The 20,837-nt window shown below is 28.4% G+C and overlaps 3 protein-coding genes across 10 annotated transcripts; 2 read left to right on the forward strand and 1 right to left on the reverse strand.

Annotated features, from left to right (window-relative positions):
* Window positions 1-10,581: 10,581 nt before the first annotated feature.
* Window positions 10,582-13,526, forward strand: LOC143195524 (phosphoserine aminotransferase). 2 transcript variants are annotated; one of them, XM_076402762.1, is made up of 5 exons: window positions 10,582-10,814; window positions 12,013-12,143; window positions 12,205-12,577; window positions 12,806-12,975; window positions 13,039-13,526. In XM_076402762.1, the coding sequence occupies exons 1-5, from the start codon at window positions 10,755-10,757 to the stop codon at window positions 13,409-13,411; spliced, it is 1,107 nt and encodes a 368-aa protein (XP_076258877.1). In that variant the 5' UTR covers window positions 10,582-10,754; the 3' UTR covers window positions 13,412-13,526. The 2 variants fall into 2 exon arrangements, with proteins under 2 accessions (XP_076258877.1, XP_076258878.1); XM_076402763.1 differs by having other exon boundaries at window positions 10,644-10,814; window positions 11,685-12,143.
* A 202-nt stretch (window positions 13,527-13,728) lies between these two features.
* On the reverse strand, window positions 13,729-17,814 carry LOC143195526 (G kinase-anchoring protein 1-A). 6 transcript variants are annotated; one of them, XM_076402769.1, is made up of 8 exons: window positions 17,799-17,814; window positions 16,934-17,132; window positions 16,750-16,878; window positions 16,542-16,692; window positions 16,336-16,484; window positions 16,158-16,284; window positions 14,196-14,362; window positions 13,729-14,038 (listed from the first exon to the last, which is right to left on the reverse strand). In XM_076402769.1, exons 2-8 carry the CDS (start codon window positions 17,114-17,116, stop codon window positions 14,015-14,017), a joined length of 930 nt encoding a protein of 309 aa, XP_076258884.1. In that variant the 5' UTR covers window positions 17,117-17,132; window positions 17,799-17,814; the 3' UTR covers window positions 13,729-14,014. The 6 variants fall into 6 exon arrangements, with proteins under 6 accessions (XP_076258884.1, XP_076258880.1, XP_076258885.1 ...); XM_076402765.1 differs by lacking the exon at window positions 17,799-17,814 and adding an exon at window positions 17,442-17,503; XM_076402770.1 differs by lacking the exon at window positions 17,799-17,814 and adding an exon at window positions 17,329-17,462 and having other exon boundaries at window positions 13,729-13,867.
* escl (embryonic ectoderm development protein escl) lies at window positions 17,545-20,827 on the forward strand. 2 transcript variants are annotated; one of them, XM_076402761.1, is made up of 10 exons: window positions 17,545-17,677; window positions 18,740-18,872; window positions 18,927-19,072; window positions 19,129-19,300; window positions 19,369-19,450; window positions 19,503-19,641; window positions 19,704-19,782; window positions 19,837-20,027; window positions 20,169-20,370; window positions 20,430-20,827. In XM_076402761.1, the coding sequence occupies exons 2-10, from the start codon at window positions 18,801-18,803 to the stop codon at window positions 20,628-20,630; spliced, it is 1,284 nt and encodes a 427-aa protein (XP_076258876.1). In that variant the 5' UTR covers window positions 17,545-17,677; window positions 18,740-18,800; the 3' UTR covers window positions 20,631-20,827. The 2 variants fall into 2 exon arrangements, with proteins under 2 accessions (XP_076258876.1, XP_076258875.1); XM_076402760.1 differs by lacking the exon at window positions 17,545-17,677 and having other exon boundaries at window positions 18,584-18,872.
* The last annotated feature ends 10 nt before the right edge of the window (window positions 20,828-20,837 follow it).

Raw genomic sequence — 20,837 nt, forward strand, 5'->3', positions numbered from 1 at the left:
AAAATATTGTTTTTAAAAACAACATATATATATTCTACATGCTATATATGTTTACAGCAGCTGAAACAATACAATATTTCTCTACACTCTTATCAAAGTTATGAAAATGACAAACATTACCCAAAATCACCAATTTGGAGTTTAAGACAAGTACTCGTCATAGTCAATATTGTTTCGCATGGTCTTAGCAGGAAGGCGCTGAGAACGCCAAATCGCTAAATTTCATTGGTTAATTTAAATTACCATTACAAACACCTGTAAAGAAAATATTTCATTAGAAAGACAATCCATTAGTTCAGTATTTCATAAGCATCACGTGACTAACCCCTGACGTCACATTCTACTGACCAATTAAATCTGAAATAAAACCTAATTATAATTTCGCAAAAAATTATTAAAATAAAATTCTACGTAAATACAAATATTATAAAATATTAAAATTCTAATATATACGTATGTATAACTTATATAATTTATATAAATAGAAAATAATGAAATATAAATATATAAGTAAAAAATAATTAACTATGATATATAAATAAAAAATAATTAAATGTAAATAGAAAAAAGCCTGAAAAAATCAAAAATGTTTATAGCGCCTTTTCCCTTTTTCATATTTCCTTAGTGCTACCAATGTAAATAAGATGTATTAAAGTTTTTATATTTTTGATCCTTTATACTGAAAGCAGACTAAGTTTGTGTTTGTTAATATTGTATTTTCTTGTTCAATACAAAAATGTATTGAGGTAAGTTTTAAATGATCGTCAGAATGGAGAAAAAATACCAAAAAATAATACATCAAACAAAAAATTAAAGTGTATGATATATATCAAAATTACTGATGTGCTCTATGATAAAAAGGAGTTAAAGGGACAGTTATAGGACAAGAAATATTGAAGAAGAAATATAGAAGTCAATCTCGACTTGTTGGTCTACGAATTATATTATTTTATTTTGTATCAATGTTTTTTTAAATATACTTGTTGAAGAATTAATTTTTCTCCATGCGTAGACTCTATTTGTGTGTGTGTGTGTGTCTATCTATGATGTGTGTGTGTGATTTTTGTGACATATTTTTTATCTGGTACCTATATAATTATTTATATAGAGCATTTGTGTTCATCACTCACTGTTCATTATTCTTCCAAGCAAAACGACGTTTCGTTTTTTTTTTATTATTTCCGCACATAGAATGGATACACAACACCTTTGAGACTGAAGATATGTCAATCAAATAATAGTGATTATAATTAAGTTGCAAAAATTAAGTTACCTACTCTAAACAGGCACACAAAAATGACGTCATAAACAAACCATAGAAACAAACAATCGCATTATAAAAATGAACCAATCAGATGCTTTTGTAGGTCAAATCAATAAACCAAGCAAAAATTTGATCTCAGTCCCTATTCTCAGATATACTCCTCATTGGTGGGACCACTCAAAACATTTCCTCGGTTTCGCCTATTTAAGTAAAACTTCTGTAAAATACTATATGATACTCGTGAATTAACCAAGTAACGAGGTTAGTAGGGTTCGAGCCCTAAAGTAATATAAATCTACATAAACACAAACACAAGCGATAATATTGCACTGCAACTGCACCATAACCAATTTATTTATTGATATGTTTATTCCCCCCATTCCTTAGTCATTCTTCCATAAAAACCTACATATCTCTTATTTATTCAACAAGCCAGTGTCCATCAGTCTCTAAGTTCACAAGCAGTGAGCAATAAATTCATTAAAAAAGTTTCTAAAGTCACGAGGAAACAGCAAAAAAATTAAAATACTATATCATCAACTATAACAGAAATAATGTATTAATTAGACATATGATTAATAACAACTATTAGAAAATAAAATAAAATATATTAATGAAAAAGCAGAACTGAAATTGAACAAAACCAAACAGATAGCAAAAAAACGAATCAGTTCTATAATAAGTACTCAAGACGACTCCATTATATGAACAATGTAAGAACTTTAGAAGTATACGTATTCTATAAAATATAGGAAAAATGTTAATAAAGAACTTCAAAGGGCACGTGAGGAGACAAGCCGAGAAGAACATGTAGGTTTCAGACCTAATCAAGGTTGCGTAGATAAAATTTTCGAGCTACGCCGGCTGCTGAAACAACTGACGGATCGCCTGCTATTGTAAATATCAACGGGATTCAAGTACTTGGGATCAGTAAAGTGGCATCTACAGCCCAAATAATAAGTCGGATCGGCCAGGGTATTGTAGCTTTTGCTTCTCTAAGATGGTGCGTGTGGAAGAGCAGAAGTGTTACAATCAAGACTGAAATCCGCCTCTTTTCCAATTCTTTCTTGCTTTATGACTCGAGACTTGGCCTCTGTTACAGTATGATATATATAAACTTAAGGTCTTTCAGATGCAATGCTTAAGGCAAATGCTACATGGTTTAATATCCGAGATCATATTAGAAACGAAATCATACATTTAAGATGCTATAATCAGTGCACAATTGAGAAACAAATTCAGAGACGATTCTTGTAACGGTTTGATTGTCGAATGAAATCTGAACGAATTCCTTACAGAATTCTGTGACGAAATCCTCCTTTTAGGTGGAAGACACAGTGAACAGCTCCGAAAAAATTCATGAATCTGAAAACGATCTGAAAAATAGGAAACGGATATCCTGCGGCACCAACAGAAGCATATTGATTGAGAAGTTCTTCCCGAGCGATGATGATGATGATGATATTGATGATAAAGACTATATCTTGAAAGAAATATATAATAATACTAATTCTATATTACAATAACATATAAAATTTTGTTAAAATGAGCTTGATATATCATCATATTGCATTAAAAACATAGTCGAATGAAAATAAATAATAATCACTTTATATTTCCAACAATATTAGTTCGCTGTAACCTACTTATTACAAAAAAAGTAAAAACTAATAAATCAAGTGGTATCCGAACAGATCAAACCAGAAATATCTGGTTTCAGTTATTGACCCATAAGGAAATCAAAATTACTATACCTAATTGACGTTGGAATGAAAGTGGTGATTACCAGTTACAGATTTGCGTTGAAAATACTAATATACACTGCTGAACATTAATATTGCATTTGTTACAGCCGAGTTTTTTTTTCAATTTTTATAATAGATATTTTGAAAATTTCTGTTTAAAACAATGTGCATAGTTTAACGCTTATGTTGAATATTCAACAGTGTGATTTGATTCCGGCCATAAGTCAAATGCTGGGAAAATGTCAATTAACAGTCACTTATTTAGAATAATAAAATGATACGAAAAGATGATGGGAGAACAGGCCTTGACCTATAAGGACGTAGTCAATGTACGACGTAAAATGATTACCGCTATTTAAAACTCTAGTCATTACGAAATTGCACATTTACAGCTAAACTATCAAAACACTATCAAACTAATCACATTGAAAGCATAGTTAATTGAAAACTACTGCCGAAAATCATCGAATACCGTTAGAAAACATCATATTACAATAGGTATATCGGAATTCTAAAAAAATATCGACATATCGGATTTTTAAAAAAATATTAATATTTTATAAAATAATATATCTGTTATTATGGCTATCAAATCATATCAGATTGTTTAAAAATATCGTGTCTTATGCCTTTTAATACCTACCAATATTCGAAAAAAATGATATATCGACATATTATAAATTAATAGACTATAGGAAACGAACAAGATGTAGTATATGATTGGCTAATTGAACGCAAGCACACTTAAATAAAATGAATAACATAAAATATACTTTCCTTTGGTTACGTTTGACACTGCTCCAGGAAAATCAACCATCAAGGATTGATATGCTAAGTTAAGCACCGCAGACGGTGAATGCAGTGGACGCCCAAAAGAGATTGTTATCGACGAAAACATTTAAGAAATCCACAAAATGATTTTTAATGATCGTAAATTGAAATTGAATGAAATAGCAGACACTCTAGAGATATCAATTGAACGTGTACATCATATCATTCACGAATATTTGGGTATAAGAAAGCTCTGTGCAAAGTTAATGATTCGAAGCAGTGTTTGAGGATGATCAACCGTAATAAACCCGGTTTTTGTGTCGATATATGACAATGGATAAACCATGGGTCCATCATTTCACTCCGAAGTCCAATCGACAGTCGTCCGAATGTACTGCACATGGTGAACCCGCTCCAAAGCATGGGAAAACGCAACAGTCGACTGGCAAGGTTGTGGCGTCTGTATTTTGGGATGCGTACGGAATAATTTTCATTGACTACCTTGAAAAAGGAGGGACCATCAACAGCGACTATTACATGGCGTAATATCGTAATCGTATTGGACCGCTTGAAGGACGAAATCGCCGAAAAACGGCCTCATTTGAAGAAAAAATGCTGCTTCACTAAAACAATTCACCGTGTCAAAAGTCAGTGAAAACGATGGCAAAAATCCATGAATTGGGCTTCAAATTTCTGCTCATCCTCCGTATTCTCCAGATCTGGCCCCCAGCTACTATTTCCTGTTCTCAGATATCAAAAGAATGCTTTGAATGATATGTTCATCTAATGAAGAGGTGATCGCCGAAACTGAGGCCTATTTTGAAGCAAGAATTATGTTGAATAAAAAACTAAATTTGCCAAAAAAATGTGTTTTACTATGGTAGACCGGTGACTTTTCATATATATATATATATATATATATATATATATATATATATATATATATATATATATATATATATATATATATATATATATATATATATATATTATACTGATTACTGATTACCTGTTATACTGATTATGTTGCTCAAATTTATTAATATACCTTTCTTCTTCACTAAATAACCTAAAAGTAATATAAATAAACGAATCAAGATGTTGATGAATATTAATGTTAACTCTATCAGAGATCATATATATGAAATGTATAAAAACTGTGGGTAGTTTTTTCAATATTAACATAATTTAATATTATTTGAGAGGAAACTTTCAGGTAAGTATCCATAGATAGTTTAGAGCATGAGATATGGTCTTTGGGTGTATTTTGTCCAGCAGTGTATTGCGGTTAAACCGTAACATGAATTTTATTTCTTAACAATATAAGTACTTCAATTCACAAAAGCAATGCTGTAATATAGCAGCTATAGAAATTACTTTTTATTAACATAAATAACATAGCTAATAAAGGTAACTGATGTTTATACAGAATACTGTTTGCTTGAGTGTATCATCAAATATAACAAACCAGTTAAAACTAAATATACAACAATGGATACAAAATCAAAATTTAAAATTATAAAATCTATAGTTTCGCGAATATTGCAATTCTAAGAACTGCTTGGATTCTCTGATAAAAAAGTCAAAAGTTCGACAGACCAGTACACGTTATCACTTGTTTCATTAGGTTATCAGGCACATGGATTTCATTTGACTAACAGACAACGTAAAATAAAAACATTTTTATCGAGCGTGTATTGATTCTTAAAATGACAATCGTTCTTAAAAAATAATTGTGTCATAATTATTTTTATTATAATTTAACAAAATCTGATTCGATAGTCGTGGGTTCGAATCCCACTCAGGAGATGAAAGGGTATGTTTTTAATAAATGTGTGTGTTTTTTTATAGACAGGATATTTATGCTTTTTCTGTATAAACAATCATGGCGCACAAAGATATTTCGAAAAATTATTTTTACAAGTTGTTTGCAAACATTTTTCACCAAAATAACTTCTGAAACCCAGTCTTTAATAGTTTATGCACCATTTAAACAAATGAGGAAAATTCCAGATATAGTTCCTAACCGAATTATATAATTATGTTAAAACCAAATTAAATAACTAAAAATATTATGAAATACATAAAATATATTATTACGTCTTCATAAGTTAGTCATTTGAAATTTGTAAAATCATTTGATACATATTATCTTCATAAAAAGACAATACCAATATTCTAGGAAAATATAATAATAATAATAATACAGACTACTGAACATAATCCAATAAAATGATGTAATCTTTCGAGGACTTGAGAAATATCAGCAGTCATATGAACGCGTCCTAATAACGTACTGTAGATAATTTATATAACAATTAACAACAATGCTTTTAATTATGATGAATTACTTTAAGAAAATTTATCAATTTTACATAAATACGAAGGTAAAGTAAAAAGTTCTCGGCTTGACACACAGATGACGCTCCAAACAGCAAAAATGAATATCTTCTGTGTGAGTATATGTGTCATTAGTTGATATGGCAAATTTTAACTCATTCTCTCAAGTAGTTTGTTTACATATATATTTGGTTTTTGCGTCTTTTTCGTTAAAACGAATAAATTTGAATATCGTGTGATCATAAAATTCTTCATATTGGATCGTTTGATATCCAAGAAGATTCTTCCTTAGGGATAAAACTTATACTATAGATAGATTCCTTAAAGACAAAAGTTTATGAAGTCTTTTCTCCTTCCGTGCCACTTTGTACCGATCGAAAAAATAAGCTAAAACGAGATAAATAGACGTTCAACAGATTTTTGCAACAGTTTGTCACCATGGAAAAGACATGGGTTACATATACCGGAATGATCAAGGCCTGTTTTGAGATACGATAAGGATCCTGTTTAATCCACTTCACCAGGACGACACACTTCCACAAGAATACTTTGGCGAAGGGAAATCTGCGGGATATTGGGTACGATTTGCTCAGCTTTACTCCTAATTCTCCTGATTTGGCATCCTCAGATTTCGAGAGGTTCCCAAATTTGTTTCTCTAATGAAGAAGTTGAGAAATTAAGTTAGATAATACAGTTTTCGCAGTCTGCAAAACTTTCACTCCTGGGAAGGAACGTTGATGTTAGAAAAACACTGGGTCAATTATGTTGAAATCAGAAGAGATTATGTAGACAAATGCATTCATTTCAACTAAACACCGTAGTTTTTCGTTGTGAGACCGATCATTTTTCGCCTTTACCTCGTATTTTCTTATAAAAATTGTATTACAGCAATCTATAAAAAATATATAAAAAAGCATTTATATCTTGTGTCTCATTTCATCACTATGAATTAAATTGTGTTTACCACCATGATAATGGGTCAAAATAAGAAGCAAAATAATAGTATGACTCCGACTCAACTGACTGAAACAAGTTCACCTTCACAAATCAACCAAGAAAGTGTAATGGTCACTCTTCAGTCCATTTCAAAAAGTTTTGTTCGTAGACTGTCACCAGACTGGTAAAACCATTAACTGATATTATTATTGTAATAATATAAAATAATTAGTATTATAATAATTAGTAATAATAAGTAATAATAATAAATAATTAGGCGAATTGAATGGAAAGATCTTATTTGCAAAAGAAAATACTAATTTTCCACTAAGATAATACAACTTTTCACACATCTCAAAAAGCCGTTGCTAAAACCAATGAGTTATAGTACATCGGTCAGACAAATCAAAAGGTAATAGGTGTATTTTACAGACCTTTTGAAAAACCATTACAGTGATAGAATACCATATATACCATATATACCATACATCTACTCATTACGGTTTCCAAAAATGTCCGTTTGATTTCCACGAACATATTTAAAACTTAGTTATTGCTGTCAAGTATCATTATATAATTATCCCATATAATTATGCTATTTAAATTATCAAAATGGAATGGAAATTTAAGGAATAATTTTTTAAAAATGAATAGTATAAAGAAGAGTTATAAAAAATATTTAACTAGAACGTCATTTTACAAATGTACCCTAATAGAAAAATACATAAAAATATATAAAGTTCCAATTAATGATATATTAACATGAACAAAAAAGATTCCATACTGTTTCCACGCAAATAATATGTGCAATAACAATACGATTTCGGAACAGATGACGTTAATTGTTTTAGAAATAACTCCTGTACCCCACATGGAGATTTATCGTTGTTTACTTCTCAGTTATCTACCGATTTCGAAACACTTAAAGTAAAGTAGGCGCAATAATACTCGAGATTATAAATATTTCTCAATATATTTTAGAAGATGGCGTGACTGTTGTATTAATGAGGGAAAATAGCATGCAAACTATCTAGAGCATCTTGAAGCTATCCATTTTCTTAATGATTCGCAGCCAAACCAAAAAAGTTCAATTATATTAAGATTTATTGGGCGAAAACCCAGCTCAAACCCTCAAAGAATATTCATATAACTTAGCAGTTAATGAAGTAGTAATAAATTAATTTGTGAATTAAGATTGTACCAAGCATATCGACTGTAAGATACAATTAATAAAAAAAAGTTAATGAATAAACTGTTTCCAGACGATTATATACGATGGCAAAGATCCAAAAGGAACGAAAATGGCAGCCACACGAATTGACTGAAAATGTCATTTCAGAGGTAAAAAAAGAAGAATTTCGGTAGCGTATTATGACTGGCGATGAAAAGTGGATCTACTGCGATAATCCCAAGCGCAAAAGTCATGGATTGGTACGGGAGAGCCATCCACAGAAACACCAAAGCGGAATAATCATGGCCATAGAATCTGGAAGCAACCATTTTAGGTAGTCAAAAAAACAGATGGCCAGATAGTCTAAATCAGTTTTTCTTAGTACATTCCTTTTTTAAAGTGAATAAATTACATAAATACACATAAACATCTAATATTAATATAATTGAGAGATAACTTATAGTGATAATACATCAATGAGTGATTATAAATATTTCTTAATATATTTTATTTCATGGTATGCTCATTGTGTCAATAAGGGAAAGTAAAATGAAAATCCATCTTAACAATTCACAACCAATATATAAAGTTAAGAGAATAGTTTGAATTAATTGTCACAGACCCCATATTCCTATATATTACTATTAATATAATCGAGAGATAATATATAATAATGATACGTTAATGAGTGATATATAACATAATGATGTGGCTTGAATTATATCTAACCCTACAAGCCAACTACAGATAAACGATAGAAATGCCAATTAAAATAATGTGAATATTCGGAAGGACAAGCTTAATTATCTAATTTGTAAAAATATAAAATCCCAAAACAAAAACACCACTTTTCATATAATCAGTTAGATATATTATATAATTGTTATATTTTGGCACATATTCAACTTATTTTAGCACCATAAATAAAAATTATTGAACATAAAAAATTAAGATGAAATTATAATTATTTTTTATTGTTAAGTATGAAAAAAAGTGTCCACCACAGAGTTTTATATTGTACGAACGACAACAAACAGATCATTTAAGAATCATCAGCTGTTGGACATGCGATATGTGCTATTTGTAAGCGTGTAAAAAGGATCACGAGTTTTGTTATTTAAAATAACCTATTCTGAGACAAGATAATACAAATATATTAACATATTGCACCATTTCAAAAACGACAATAAAAAATATCATCGAGCATAGTTCGTTGTTATCCTTTTACAATTTGAATGGTCATTGAAGGAAATTAGTGCGGTTGTATAAAATTATTTTCAATCACCTTCTCTTTCCATTATTCCACCTTCCAAAAATATCAATATTACACTATTACTTGTTGGATCCATTGTAAACATTAGACAACGGGTTAGATAATGATTTTTTAGGCTGGTCACTGATATCTGCATTATTTACTTGGATTGATTGGACTCGGATTGATTGAGTCATACAACTGACTATCGCAAACGTTACAGCTTTGAAACAGAAACGTCAATGAATCTTCCTACTTACAATAAACCAATATAATCCGCTTAAAATGTAATTTTGAAGAACTTTTTCAACAGGTCTGTTCATCAAATATGTTCATCCTTTTTATAGAAAAAAAGTCTCAATAAATCTAAAAATAGTCTATAAATAAGTTTCCAGTTCAACCGTTTCGAATGGTTTCTGGTGACAAACAATGCCTGAAAACCAATAAACTAGAGTTTTACGGTAGAGATTGTCATTAAGGCTCTTCTTCATAAAAATATACTTTAATTAAAAATAAAATGGAAAATAACAAATCAAAATTGGACGGATCAACATCTAGAAAATAAGGCGTGAAAAGACATTAGAATCTTTTCAAATATTTTCATTATTTAATTCATCATTATTTAAATTATGATAAAGAAATTCATCATGTGTGCAATTAAAACTGACCCTATTTGTTACGGCTATTGGTGGAGACGTTAGTCAAGATAAGATTAACACAGAAATTAATACTAAAGAAATTAATTCTAGTTATTTAATGCCAAATGTAATAATGAAAATTAATGTGTTTTAATATAAATAGTTGCGCGTTTCTTTCTGTATTATTTTCATCTTGAAGTAACTGAATCAACAACAATCAGTAACACTAAATTTAAAAATAATCCGATGTAGACTAGTATAACTAAGAAAATTTTATATAAAAAATTAATTCCTTCCTTATTTTGCTGGAGATTTGTTAATTTTTAATAATAACAATAAACAATGCAACTGATTAAAAACAAAATATTGTTCAAATAATGAAATCCAAAGAAATCACCAAAAGAAAACGTAAGATAATCTAACTCGTCCCCACTCATAAACAAAATAATCGTAAGTCTGACGTTCAACAGCTGACCGATATAAACGGATAGTACCGGGTTTTGGTACCATTCTCCGCCAAATCCCCGTACTTACGTTCGATCGCGATTTGAAATTCAAATAGGGAAATTATTTATTTATAAACCTTTTCAACTGTATTAACATACACGTGCAATCAGTATACAAAACAATCAACAACATGGGAAGCAGTCAATCTGCATTGAATTTTGGCGCAGGACCAGCCAAACTACCTCGAGAGGTAAGTTTCTTCCACGATTAAAAAAAAAACTTCCTCTTTAATAAACCTGTTTAAGTCGTATTATCTGCGTCTTTTAAACATTAACTAAAACCGTTCAACTGAACTTTTAACTAATTAGTATGTGTTTGGTATTTAAATATACTTATTAAAAAACGGTTTTAAATACCTTCTAATATTTGGAAAAATATTCTCTAGAAATTAGTGATAATTAACGAAAATTTGTATCAGCATATATCATTTTAATTATTATTGTTATTATTTCTTGACAGTACATAAATTGTCATATAAGCAATAGGACACAAAATTAAAGCAATTTTTATTTCTAAAGTGTTTCTAACGTTGATTAAAATTCTCCTTAATTTTGTATACCTGAATATAAATTTAAAAAACACAACAATATTCATAATCACATCATGGCTAAATTTGATTGTTTAGCAGAGAATATATTACAACGAACGATAATCATAGTAGTCTAGAGTTGATCTTAGCGAGAAAGTTCTCATCAATTCTTCTTCTATGGTTCTCGTGATTATAAAACTTTCCAATTTTAATTGCTATGCAGGGCAAAACCCAATAAACCGTTGCATTATTAGATTGCAGAATTTATAGAGAACGCACTAATAAAGATCATTATTGTATGACATTTTATTATATATTTTATTAAATTGAAAATAATTGATAATGTTTGTAGAATTCATATCGTGGAAATTAAGCATTATTAATTAATACATACAAATTCATATAGAAATTATATTAGAAACAACTATATTTTATCATTTATAAAATACTAAAGAATTAACTACATAATTTTAAGCATTGTCTTATTAAGTAATATAAGGCAGTTAAACTTTAACATCAGTTTTGTTTCAGGAAAGACCGTGATGACTTTGCTCTATGATAATTGATTAATAACTTCCGATATTACCCTTTGTATTATTCAATTGGCAATATAGCACATAATTATGTTAATATATTAAATAAACATCTTAAAGCTCTGTTTTACACTCGATAGTATTAAATATAATTAAAAAATCCTAAAATTTGACGTAACAAAAGTCAACAGACACGATAACAATATTTATTCGGAAAAAATAAAAACCTTATAAAAAAACAAAAAACAGTATAACGAATTACATACTACAATTACATTTAAGTTATCTGAAATTAAAACATAACTGAGCTAGTTTTATTTATACAGGTCCTGAATGAGGTCCAATCAGAACTCGTTTCGTATCAAAACAGTGGCATGAGTTTGATGGAAATGAGCCACAGGTCGAAAGAATATGCAGCTATAAATAAAAGTGCTCAGGATCTTATTCGAGAATTATTGTAAGTCAACGTAAACAAAATTATCGCATTGTAATGCAATAGTTGTTTTCTTTTCTCTTAGAAATGTTCCTACAAATTACAAAATCATGTTTATCCAAGGGGGCGGTCTAGGAGCTTTCGCAGCGGTAGCTTTGAATTTTTTGGGTAAAACAGGCTCAGCGGACTATGCAGTCACAGGTACATGGTCGGCGAAGGCAGCCAAAGAAGCAGAAAAATACGGAACTGTAAACTTAGTATTTCCAAAAGCCGATAAGCCCGGTAAAATTCCTGATCAAAACACCTGGACTCTAAATCCAGATGCTTCCTATTTCTATTATTGTGATAATGAGACTGTGGATGGGGTTGAATTTCCTTATATACCTGAAACTCACGGCGTCCCTATAGTTGCTGATATGTCTTCGAATATAATGACCAGGAAATTTGATGTTTCAAAGGTAAGATTACTTAAAATTTTACTGGATTAAGCAATTATCTGTATAAGTTACATTCACTACATATATTTATGAATATTTACAATTTACATATAACCAACATCATCGAACACATTGTAGAAGTGACTACTTCATACACACTAATAGATTAAATAATAAATAATAGATTGCCAAGACGATAATATTAAGAACAAAACTACTGTATATTTTTTGTATTTCTTTTACTTGTAGTTTGGATGCATATTCGGAGGTGCCCAAAAGAACATAGGACCAGCAGGCGCTGTTGTTGTTATCGTCAGAGAAGATCTCTTAGGAAATGCAATGAAGATTTGTCCATCAGTATTTAATTTCTCTCAAGTCTCCAAAGAGAATTCTGTTCTCAACACACCAGCAACATTCTCGTAAGATATTTTGCCTATTTTCTGAATATGCTCTTAAATCAAGAAATATTTTATCATTTTTAGAATATATGTAATGGAAAAGGTATTAAAATGGATACAGAAAAACGGCGGTGTTGATGGTATGGAAAGCCAATCGGACAAAAAAAGCAACGGTTTATACGCTGCAATTAAGAATTCTGGAGACTTTTATAGTTGTCCTATCGAAGAAAACTGCCGTAGCAGAATAAATATACCATTCAGAGTAGGTGGACCTCAAGGTAATGAGGAACTGGAGGCCAAATTCCTTGAAGAAGCAGAAAAACGATATATGTATCAGTTGAAAGGTCACAGATCTGTTGGTGGCATCAGAGCATCACTTTACAATGCTACTTCTTACGAAGATGTCATGCTTCTAGTTCAACTAATGAAAGAATTTCAAATTCAACATCAAAATTAATTTATACTATAATTAAGTATTTTAAGAGTATACACCATTGATATTGCTGTATTTATTTTTTGTAAATTGACTGAATTTGTAAAATGAATTAAAATAATAAAAAATCTAAAATCAATCACATCCATTTTTATCAATAATAAAAAAATAAGAGAATCACTTAAATTATATATTTAAACGTTAAACTTATTCAAGCTTATATTATAAGAATTTTTCAAGATAATAAAATATACCATAAATCTACTTGTTATGTATATTCAAAATAGAAATTTTTATATTAAATCTGATGATATTAAATGGAAACAAATAAAACATCCAGATATATTCCAAAAATTTTAATTAATCTTGCAAAATGTAATATGAATTAAAACATAAGGAACAAATGGTTCTTGAAAAAATACATAAACATAATATACTGTTCTTTAGATACATTAGCTGAGAGAAGAATCACTTCTTGTTCTGTAAAACAATATTAAAAATTATCACGATAATATAACAGTTAAGATAATTAAACAGTTATAATCAAAATAATTAATTCAATGACAAAGCTAAAGTAAACTACAAGCTTGCACTATCAATGAAATTATAGATAAGTTTTGAATAAAACTACTTGGACTTCTTTTTCGGCATCTAAAGAAAAATTAAAAATACAAAATATATAAAACCATCAAGTGAATCAATAAAATAACTAAAATAATATAAGTGGTAAATAATATTGTTAATATACGTGCAATGAACGGATAACTTGGAAAATCACACAAAAAAAACCTATCAAATAAAAAATTACCTTTTTTGCTGGTTGTTTTGGAATGGTTTTATTTTGCTTCTTCATTTCGGCACTCTTCGTTCTTTCTTTTTCTAAATCTCCTTTTAACTGAGTAATATTATCAATCATTTCTTCCTTGAGTTTTGACAATCTTGCCATTTCCGATAATACTTGGGCCTTATTTTTCACTAAAAGAACGTATATTTAAATATCAGAAAAAAATAAGTCAATTTGTATTAAATCTAGCTTTTAACGAAAAATTTAAACATAAAGAGAACAAGAACAAAATAGTATAAATACACCAAGGGTTTTGCTTAATCCAATAATCATTTGTTAAACCATACATTCGCTCAATACAAATTAAATCTTCTTCGTTTAACATTTTGAAGTAATATTTTCGACACAACCGAGTATCTGACAAAAACTGCCAATACCGAATAATGTCAGATCACTTATAGTAGGCCAATATTTAAATATTGACTGAAAACATATGTAAATATTCAATTTGGCTGAAAACATTTCTAATACGCATTACTAATAAAACATGTAACTTAAAAATAAAAATACAATAATAATTGAGAGTTATAATAAATAAAATGTAACATAAATAATAATTCTTACACCAAGGATGCATTCGTAGCAAATCCATATTGGATAACATCACATCACGATTGAAATCTTCACGTTGCTCCTTTGTCATAGCATGCATCTTGATTTTTTTCGAATTCACTACCAGAACGCGGATAGTATCAGAATAAATTGTACGTCAAAAAGGCTACATTGATTTATATTTTGAACTAATAATTTTTTCAAAAATTACATCAGAAAAGAAAAGCACTAATATTTAACTAAAACATTAAAGTAGTTTATTTTTCGTTTTAATTTTTTATATCACTAATTTTTTTTTGGAAAAAAAACATAAGTTTAGGTAAATATTTATTCACAATACAGCTGATCAAAAAAAAAATTCGGCGGATTTAATATTTTCATTATTTTATACTAGGAATAGTTTTGGATCAACATTTTACATTTCCCCTTTTAAGCTTACCTTTATGAATATAATTTTAGTAATTTAGCTAGCTACATTGACAATAAGATTAACTAAAATTGTATTTTAACCAGGTTACCTACATTCTAAGATTAATATTCAAAATGTAGTTAAATATATTTTTTATAAAATCCATGGATCCTAAATAGAAGTGATTGCACATTAGAACTTAATTGAAAAAATAAAAACACAAAATATATAAATTTAGAATGACCAAAATCCAAGTGAATCCAAAAGCAGTTATTGATATATATATATATATATATATATATATATATATATATATATATATATATATATATATATATATAAATATATACATATATAAAAAGCCAAAAAGCTCAAAGTTAATGCGGCAACATTGCGACATTTTGACATCATAAATTTAGATGACGTGAGTTATCTGTTTTATTGAGCGGATTATATAAGTTTTCATTACCAAAAATATAGAAATAAAATAATAAAAAATTGTTACAAAAAAATATATCTAGCTTATATATTATGTAATTCATTCTAGAACTAAGTTTGCATTAATATACCACTGTTAGTTGCATCACCCAATAAAATGTACTTTTAATACATGAGAACTATTATTGGCCACAATGAAATTTTTGTTTAAATTTCATCAACGTTTAAAAAGTTGTATGAAAAGGTATCATTATAAACATAAAATTTAATTACATTTCTTCATCCTCAATTTTTGGTTTAATTAATATACATAAAGTTACTTTTTAAGAAAAATTATAAATATAGTAAATAATCAATATTAAAGGTTTATGAACAAATAGTTTCTTAATTTCATTCATTCAATTGGTTAAATCATTGTCTAAATGTTCCTTATATATATGCAAAGCTTTATAAAGTCGCATAAAAAGCATTAGTAATATTCAGCACAAACCTCTAACTACTTATCAATATACATTGTTATCACTTACTTTCTCCTTGACTCAACATGCTGCATAACATGGCATTCCTTTTTTTTACAGCAGCGATTTCTGATTTGGCTTCTTTTAGCTGGTTTTCTAAAAGAGCATTCTTTTGTCTCTCTTCCTCTAATTTCTCCTGCAAAGTTACTTATTTTCACTACTTTTAAACATTTTACATGTAAATTACTTGAAGCTGTGTCAAACTAAAAACTTCATCAAACTTTTCTTGCCTTTGCTTTCGATTTTCTTCAACAACATCTTTTTTTATTTCATTTCTAACAGTTTCTACAACATCATCAAAAAAGTCCTTATCATGTTCCACAACTGTTACCTCCTCTAAAATAAAAATATATAAATCATACGAAAGAAATTGTAAATTAGAACATATTTTACCTCTAGTATCACTATCTCTACTTTCTACAAATTGATTCCAAGTCATAGTCTTTGGCTTCTTTTTTTTACCTTGAGATTGTGGAGATTCCTTTGATGAAATTTTCTTCTGTTGCTCAAACTCAAGTTTAGATTGCAATATAGCATTTTGCATCTATATTAATAATTTATTTAATTCATGATTTAACCATTACAGAACATATAAATATACCTGTTGTTCAAATACATCATTTATAAATTCTGCATCTTTTTTTTGCCATTCTTCCCAATCTTTACTCGATTCACCCTTTTGTAACTGCTTTTTCTTTTTTTGACTTTGTTTAGGCGCGGCCTTAGGCTTCTAAATATTTCGAAATTACCAAAATTAAATTTAAAAGAATATTAATTAATCCCACCTCATTTGCATTTCCTTTTTTCCTAGTTGTAGTCCAAGAACCCTTAGAGGCCTCTTTAGCTGCACTATTGGGTTTTTTATTGGATACCTTATTTACCTTTTTCTTGTTTTCAGTATTTGAAGGCCGGAAATCGTCATCCTCGATTTTTAAACAAGCAAATCGTGAGGGTACCGCTATATCCATTTTTTTTTAATTATCTCTAACAATACAAAAAAAATCAAATAAGTCAGCTGCCTTAATCTAAAATAGTTAATTTTTATTTACTATGCTATAAAATGTTTAATCCAATACCAACTAATAATAAAACAAAAAAATAATATTTTTATAATAAAAATTTGCAATATAATAACAACTTATTAAAATACTTTATTGCCAAATTTAATATTAAAGCATACTTAATAAATAGTACATGTAATAAATGTACAGTTGAAAAATATCCAAATATTTAATTTAAAAATTATATACAATAAATATTTCTAGATTATCATATCTTTAAGAAATTACTCACTAAATAAAAAATCAGTCTATTACAATGACAACAGAAGATGACAACTATCGAATTAAAACTATCGAAATAATCGATAATCGCATTCGTTTGTTGAAAAGTAGACAAAGGAAAATAGAAATGAAGTGAAAACTACAGATATAGTCGATAATCGCAAATTATTCCAACTTCAAGCTATTATTAAAAAGGTAGACGAATGAAAATGGAAATTTACAAATAGAGTAACAGCTTTAGCATTGGTATGTATAAATGAATATGTACTATTATTTATATATTTTGGCATATATTACTTATTGATAACATTTGTGAAAAAGCGGATTGTTTAACAAAATTTAAAATTAACTAAAACATTAATATTACCGTTGTTCTTTTAATTAAAATATATTGATGCCACCAGAGATATTTTGAACAGAATCTGACCTAGAAATGCAGAAAAAATATCGATATAGCCTTATATCAATATTTTCTGAATATATATTTTTGCCCGATATATTAATATATTGATATTTTTGCCAGATATATTTATATATCGATATTATTTTAACCGTTATTTTTCGAAATTTTTTCAGAATTAAATACAATTTACTCTTTAAGAGATTTAGAAAAATTATATATCTTTTTAGGCTAATATTTGACTATATTTATATTTTTTTTAAAAAATCGATATATTTTTTTTGTAAAATATCGATATTTTTATACTTATTGCAAAAAGAATATCGATATCTTTTGCCGATATGGATATTTCTTTAGATAATATTTAACAATATGATATATATTGCAGAATAATATAAAAAGAATCGTTAAAATTAATCATCTACTATGCCATTATATACTATATATAATTTATTAAATTAAAAAAGTAAATAAATAATTATGAATAAATTATATATAATCGTAATATATCGATTACCGGAAAAGCAGCATATATTAATTATGTTTTATTACGGGTTTGTCATATAGGTCAATTAATATTTTTGTAATCATGGTTTTTTGTTGCTGAACTAAATAATTGAAGTTGTAGAATGAACGATTTGTAGCTAAATTATTTAAAACGATTTTCTCAATTTTTTTCTATTACTAAAATATATCGATTATGCCCAACCCTAATAAAAAAGTCAACATAGAATATAGCCTATATTTTGATTTAGCTAAAACTTTGCTAAAAAGCCCCAGTTTTCCGTGCTCCCAGACATTCAACAATGTCGATATGTGACTTGAATTGAATTTTTGAGCATATATGAATTATTTTGATTGATTTAATTATTGACCTTAATCGTCAAATTTAAAAGTCAACACTTTAGGGAATTGGCGGGAACTATATGGCTTCGGTCTGTTTGTCCTCGAAACTTAAAGTACAAAATAATGAAACAACAAGAAATTAAAGAGAAAATTAAATGCGAGGCAAATTTAACAGAAGAATCCGGAGAAGAAGCGGTAATACAATTAAAAACACTAAATATATATAATTGTTAATTTATGGCCTTCAAGGATGATACTTCAAGTATTGGAAGTACATCAACAACTGACAATACTTCCAGAAGTGCTACTCCAACAAATAGAAGTCGCCGAGGAAGAAACAGCAAAAAGAAGTTCTGCAATGCTCAAAAAGTTTTAAAACCTATTTATAAATATGTGTATGATGTTAACATACTTTGAAAAGAAACTAAAATAAATATTGATGACATTTTAGGTGTAACATTAAAGAAGACCATGGCCAACCATTGTTTGGAGCTCAATTTAACCACTATCTTAGGGAAGGTCAACCAATGGTTTTTGCAGCAGTTGGGAGCAATCGTGTAACTGTTTATGAATGCCCAGAAGGAGGTGGTATTAAATTACTGCAGTGTTATGCAGATCCTGATGTATGTTTTATATATTTTATTTTCAAGAAAATTCAATTCTATCATTAGTACTATTCAATTTATTTTAGTTGGATGAGAATTTTTACACTTGTGCTTGGTCTTATGATGAAGATCTAGGGAAACCCTTATTAGCAATTGCTGGTTCAAGAGGTAGAACAAACTATTATATTCATATTAATTTCATGCTTATTATTTTTATTAGGGGTTATTAGAATATTAAATCCAGCAACAATGAGTTCTATTAGACATTACATAGGGCATGGTCATGCCATAAATGAATTAAAATTTCATCCAAAAGATCCAAATTTACTATTATCTGTGTCTAAAGACCATTCTTTAAGGTAAGCACATGCTTGTAAATGTATAAACTAAATATTGCTAAGTCAATTTATTTTATGTGTAGGTTATGGAACACTAAAACTGATGTATGTATAGCAATTTTTGGTGGTGTTGAGGGGCACAGAGATGAAGTACTAAGTGCTGTTAGTATTAGGAATTAAGTTTTTGATACATATGTATATTATTTTATCTTTTAGGATTTTGACTTACTAGGGAACAGAGTAATGTCTTGTGGAATGGACCATTCTTTAAAACTATGGAGATTAGATAAGGATTATATGAAAGAAGCAATTCGTCAGTCTTATAATTGGAATCCAAATAGAAGTTCTAGGCCATTTGATACATTAAAAGAACATTTCCCCGATTTTTCAACAAGAGATATTCATAGGTATATGTAAATATTGTTATAGTTGCTATATTATTACCTGCATAAATGTATGATTATATATTGAATGAATAAGAAATTAACTAATATTTTATACTATACTAGTATTCTAATATCATATATTTTACATAATTGTTTTTTCAGGAATTATGTAGATTGTGTTAAATGGTTTGGTGACTTTTTGTTAAGTAAGTCCTGTGAGAATTGTATTATATGTTGGAAACCAGGTAGACTTGAAGATGATCAGCTAAGAAAGGGGGAAACAACTTCAACTATTATTCATAAATTTGAATACAAAGAATGTGAAATTTGGTTTGTCAGATTTGCAATGGATTTTTGGCAAAAGGTCTTAATTAAATAGTTCTTTTTTATTATCTAAAACTTATAGTTTTTATTATTGTACAGATACTGGCTTTAGGAAATCAGACTGGAAAAGTATTTGTGTGGGACTTAGATGTATCTGATCCTGCCCAAGCCAAATGTTACACTTTGCAACATCCTAGGTGCACAACTGCTATTAGACAAACAACTCTTAGCCGAAATGCCAATATCCTTTTATATGTGTGTGATGATGGAACTATCTGGAGATGGGATAAAATAGCATAATTGATCTTTTTTCTAAATATTTGAACTTTCATAGATAAATTGAATGTGAACGATTCAAAAAACATTCTAAATCTTCTACCTAACATTTTAAGTTTAACAAAATCAGTTAAAAATTAATGTACAATCCTACTTTTGATATCTTTATGTATTATTATTATTATTGAATTTATAATAATAAATTAACAAATGTTCTTAAATGGAATGACT

The sequence above is a fragment of the Rhynchophorus ferrugineus genome, unplaced genomic scaffold (genome assembly GCF_030347505.1).
Source record: "Rhynchophorus ferrugineus isolate W39M unplaced genomic scaffold, kcgeb_rfMv2 rfM4, whole genome shotgun sequence".
Classification (NCBI taxonomy): domain Eukaryota; kingdom Metazoa; phylum Arthropoda; class Insecta; order Coleoptera; family Curculionidae; genus Rhynchophorus; species Rhynchophorus ferrugineus.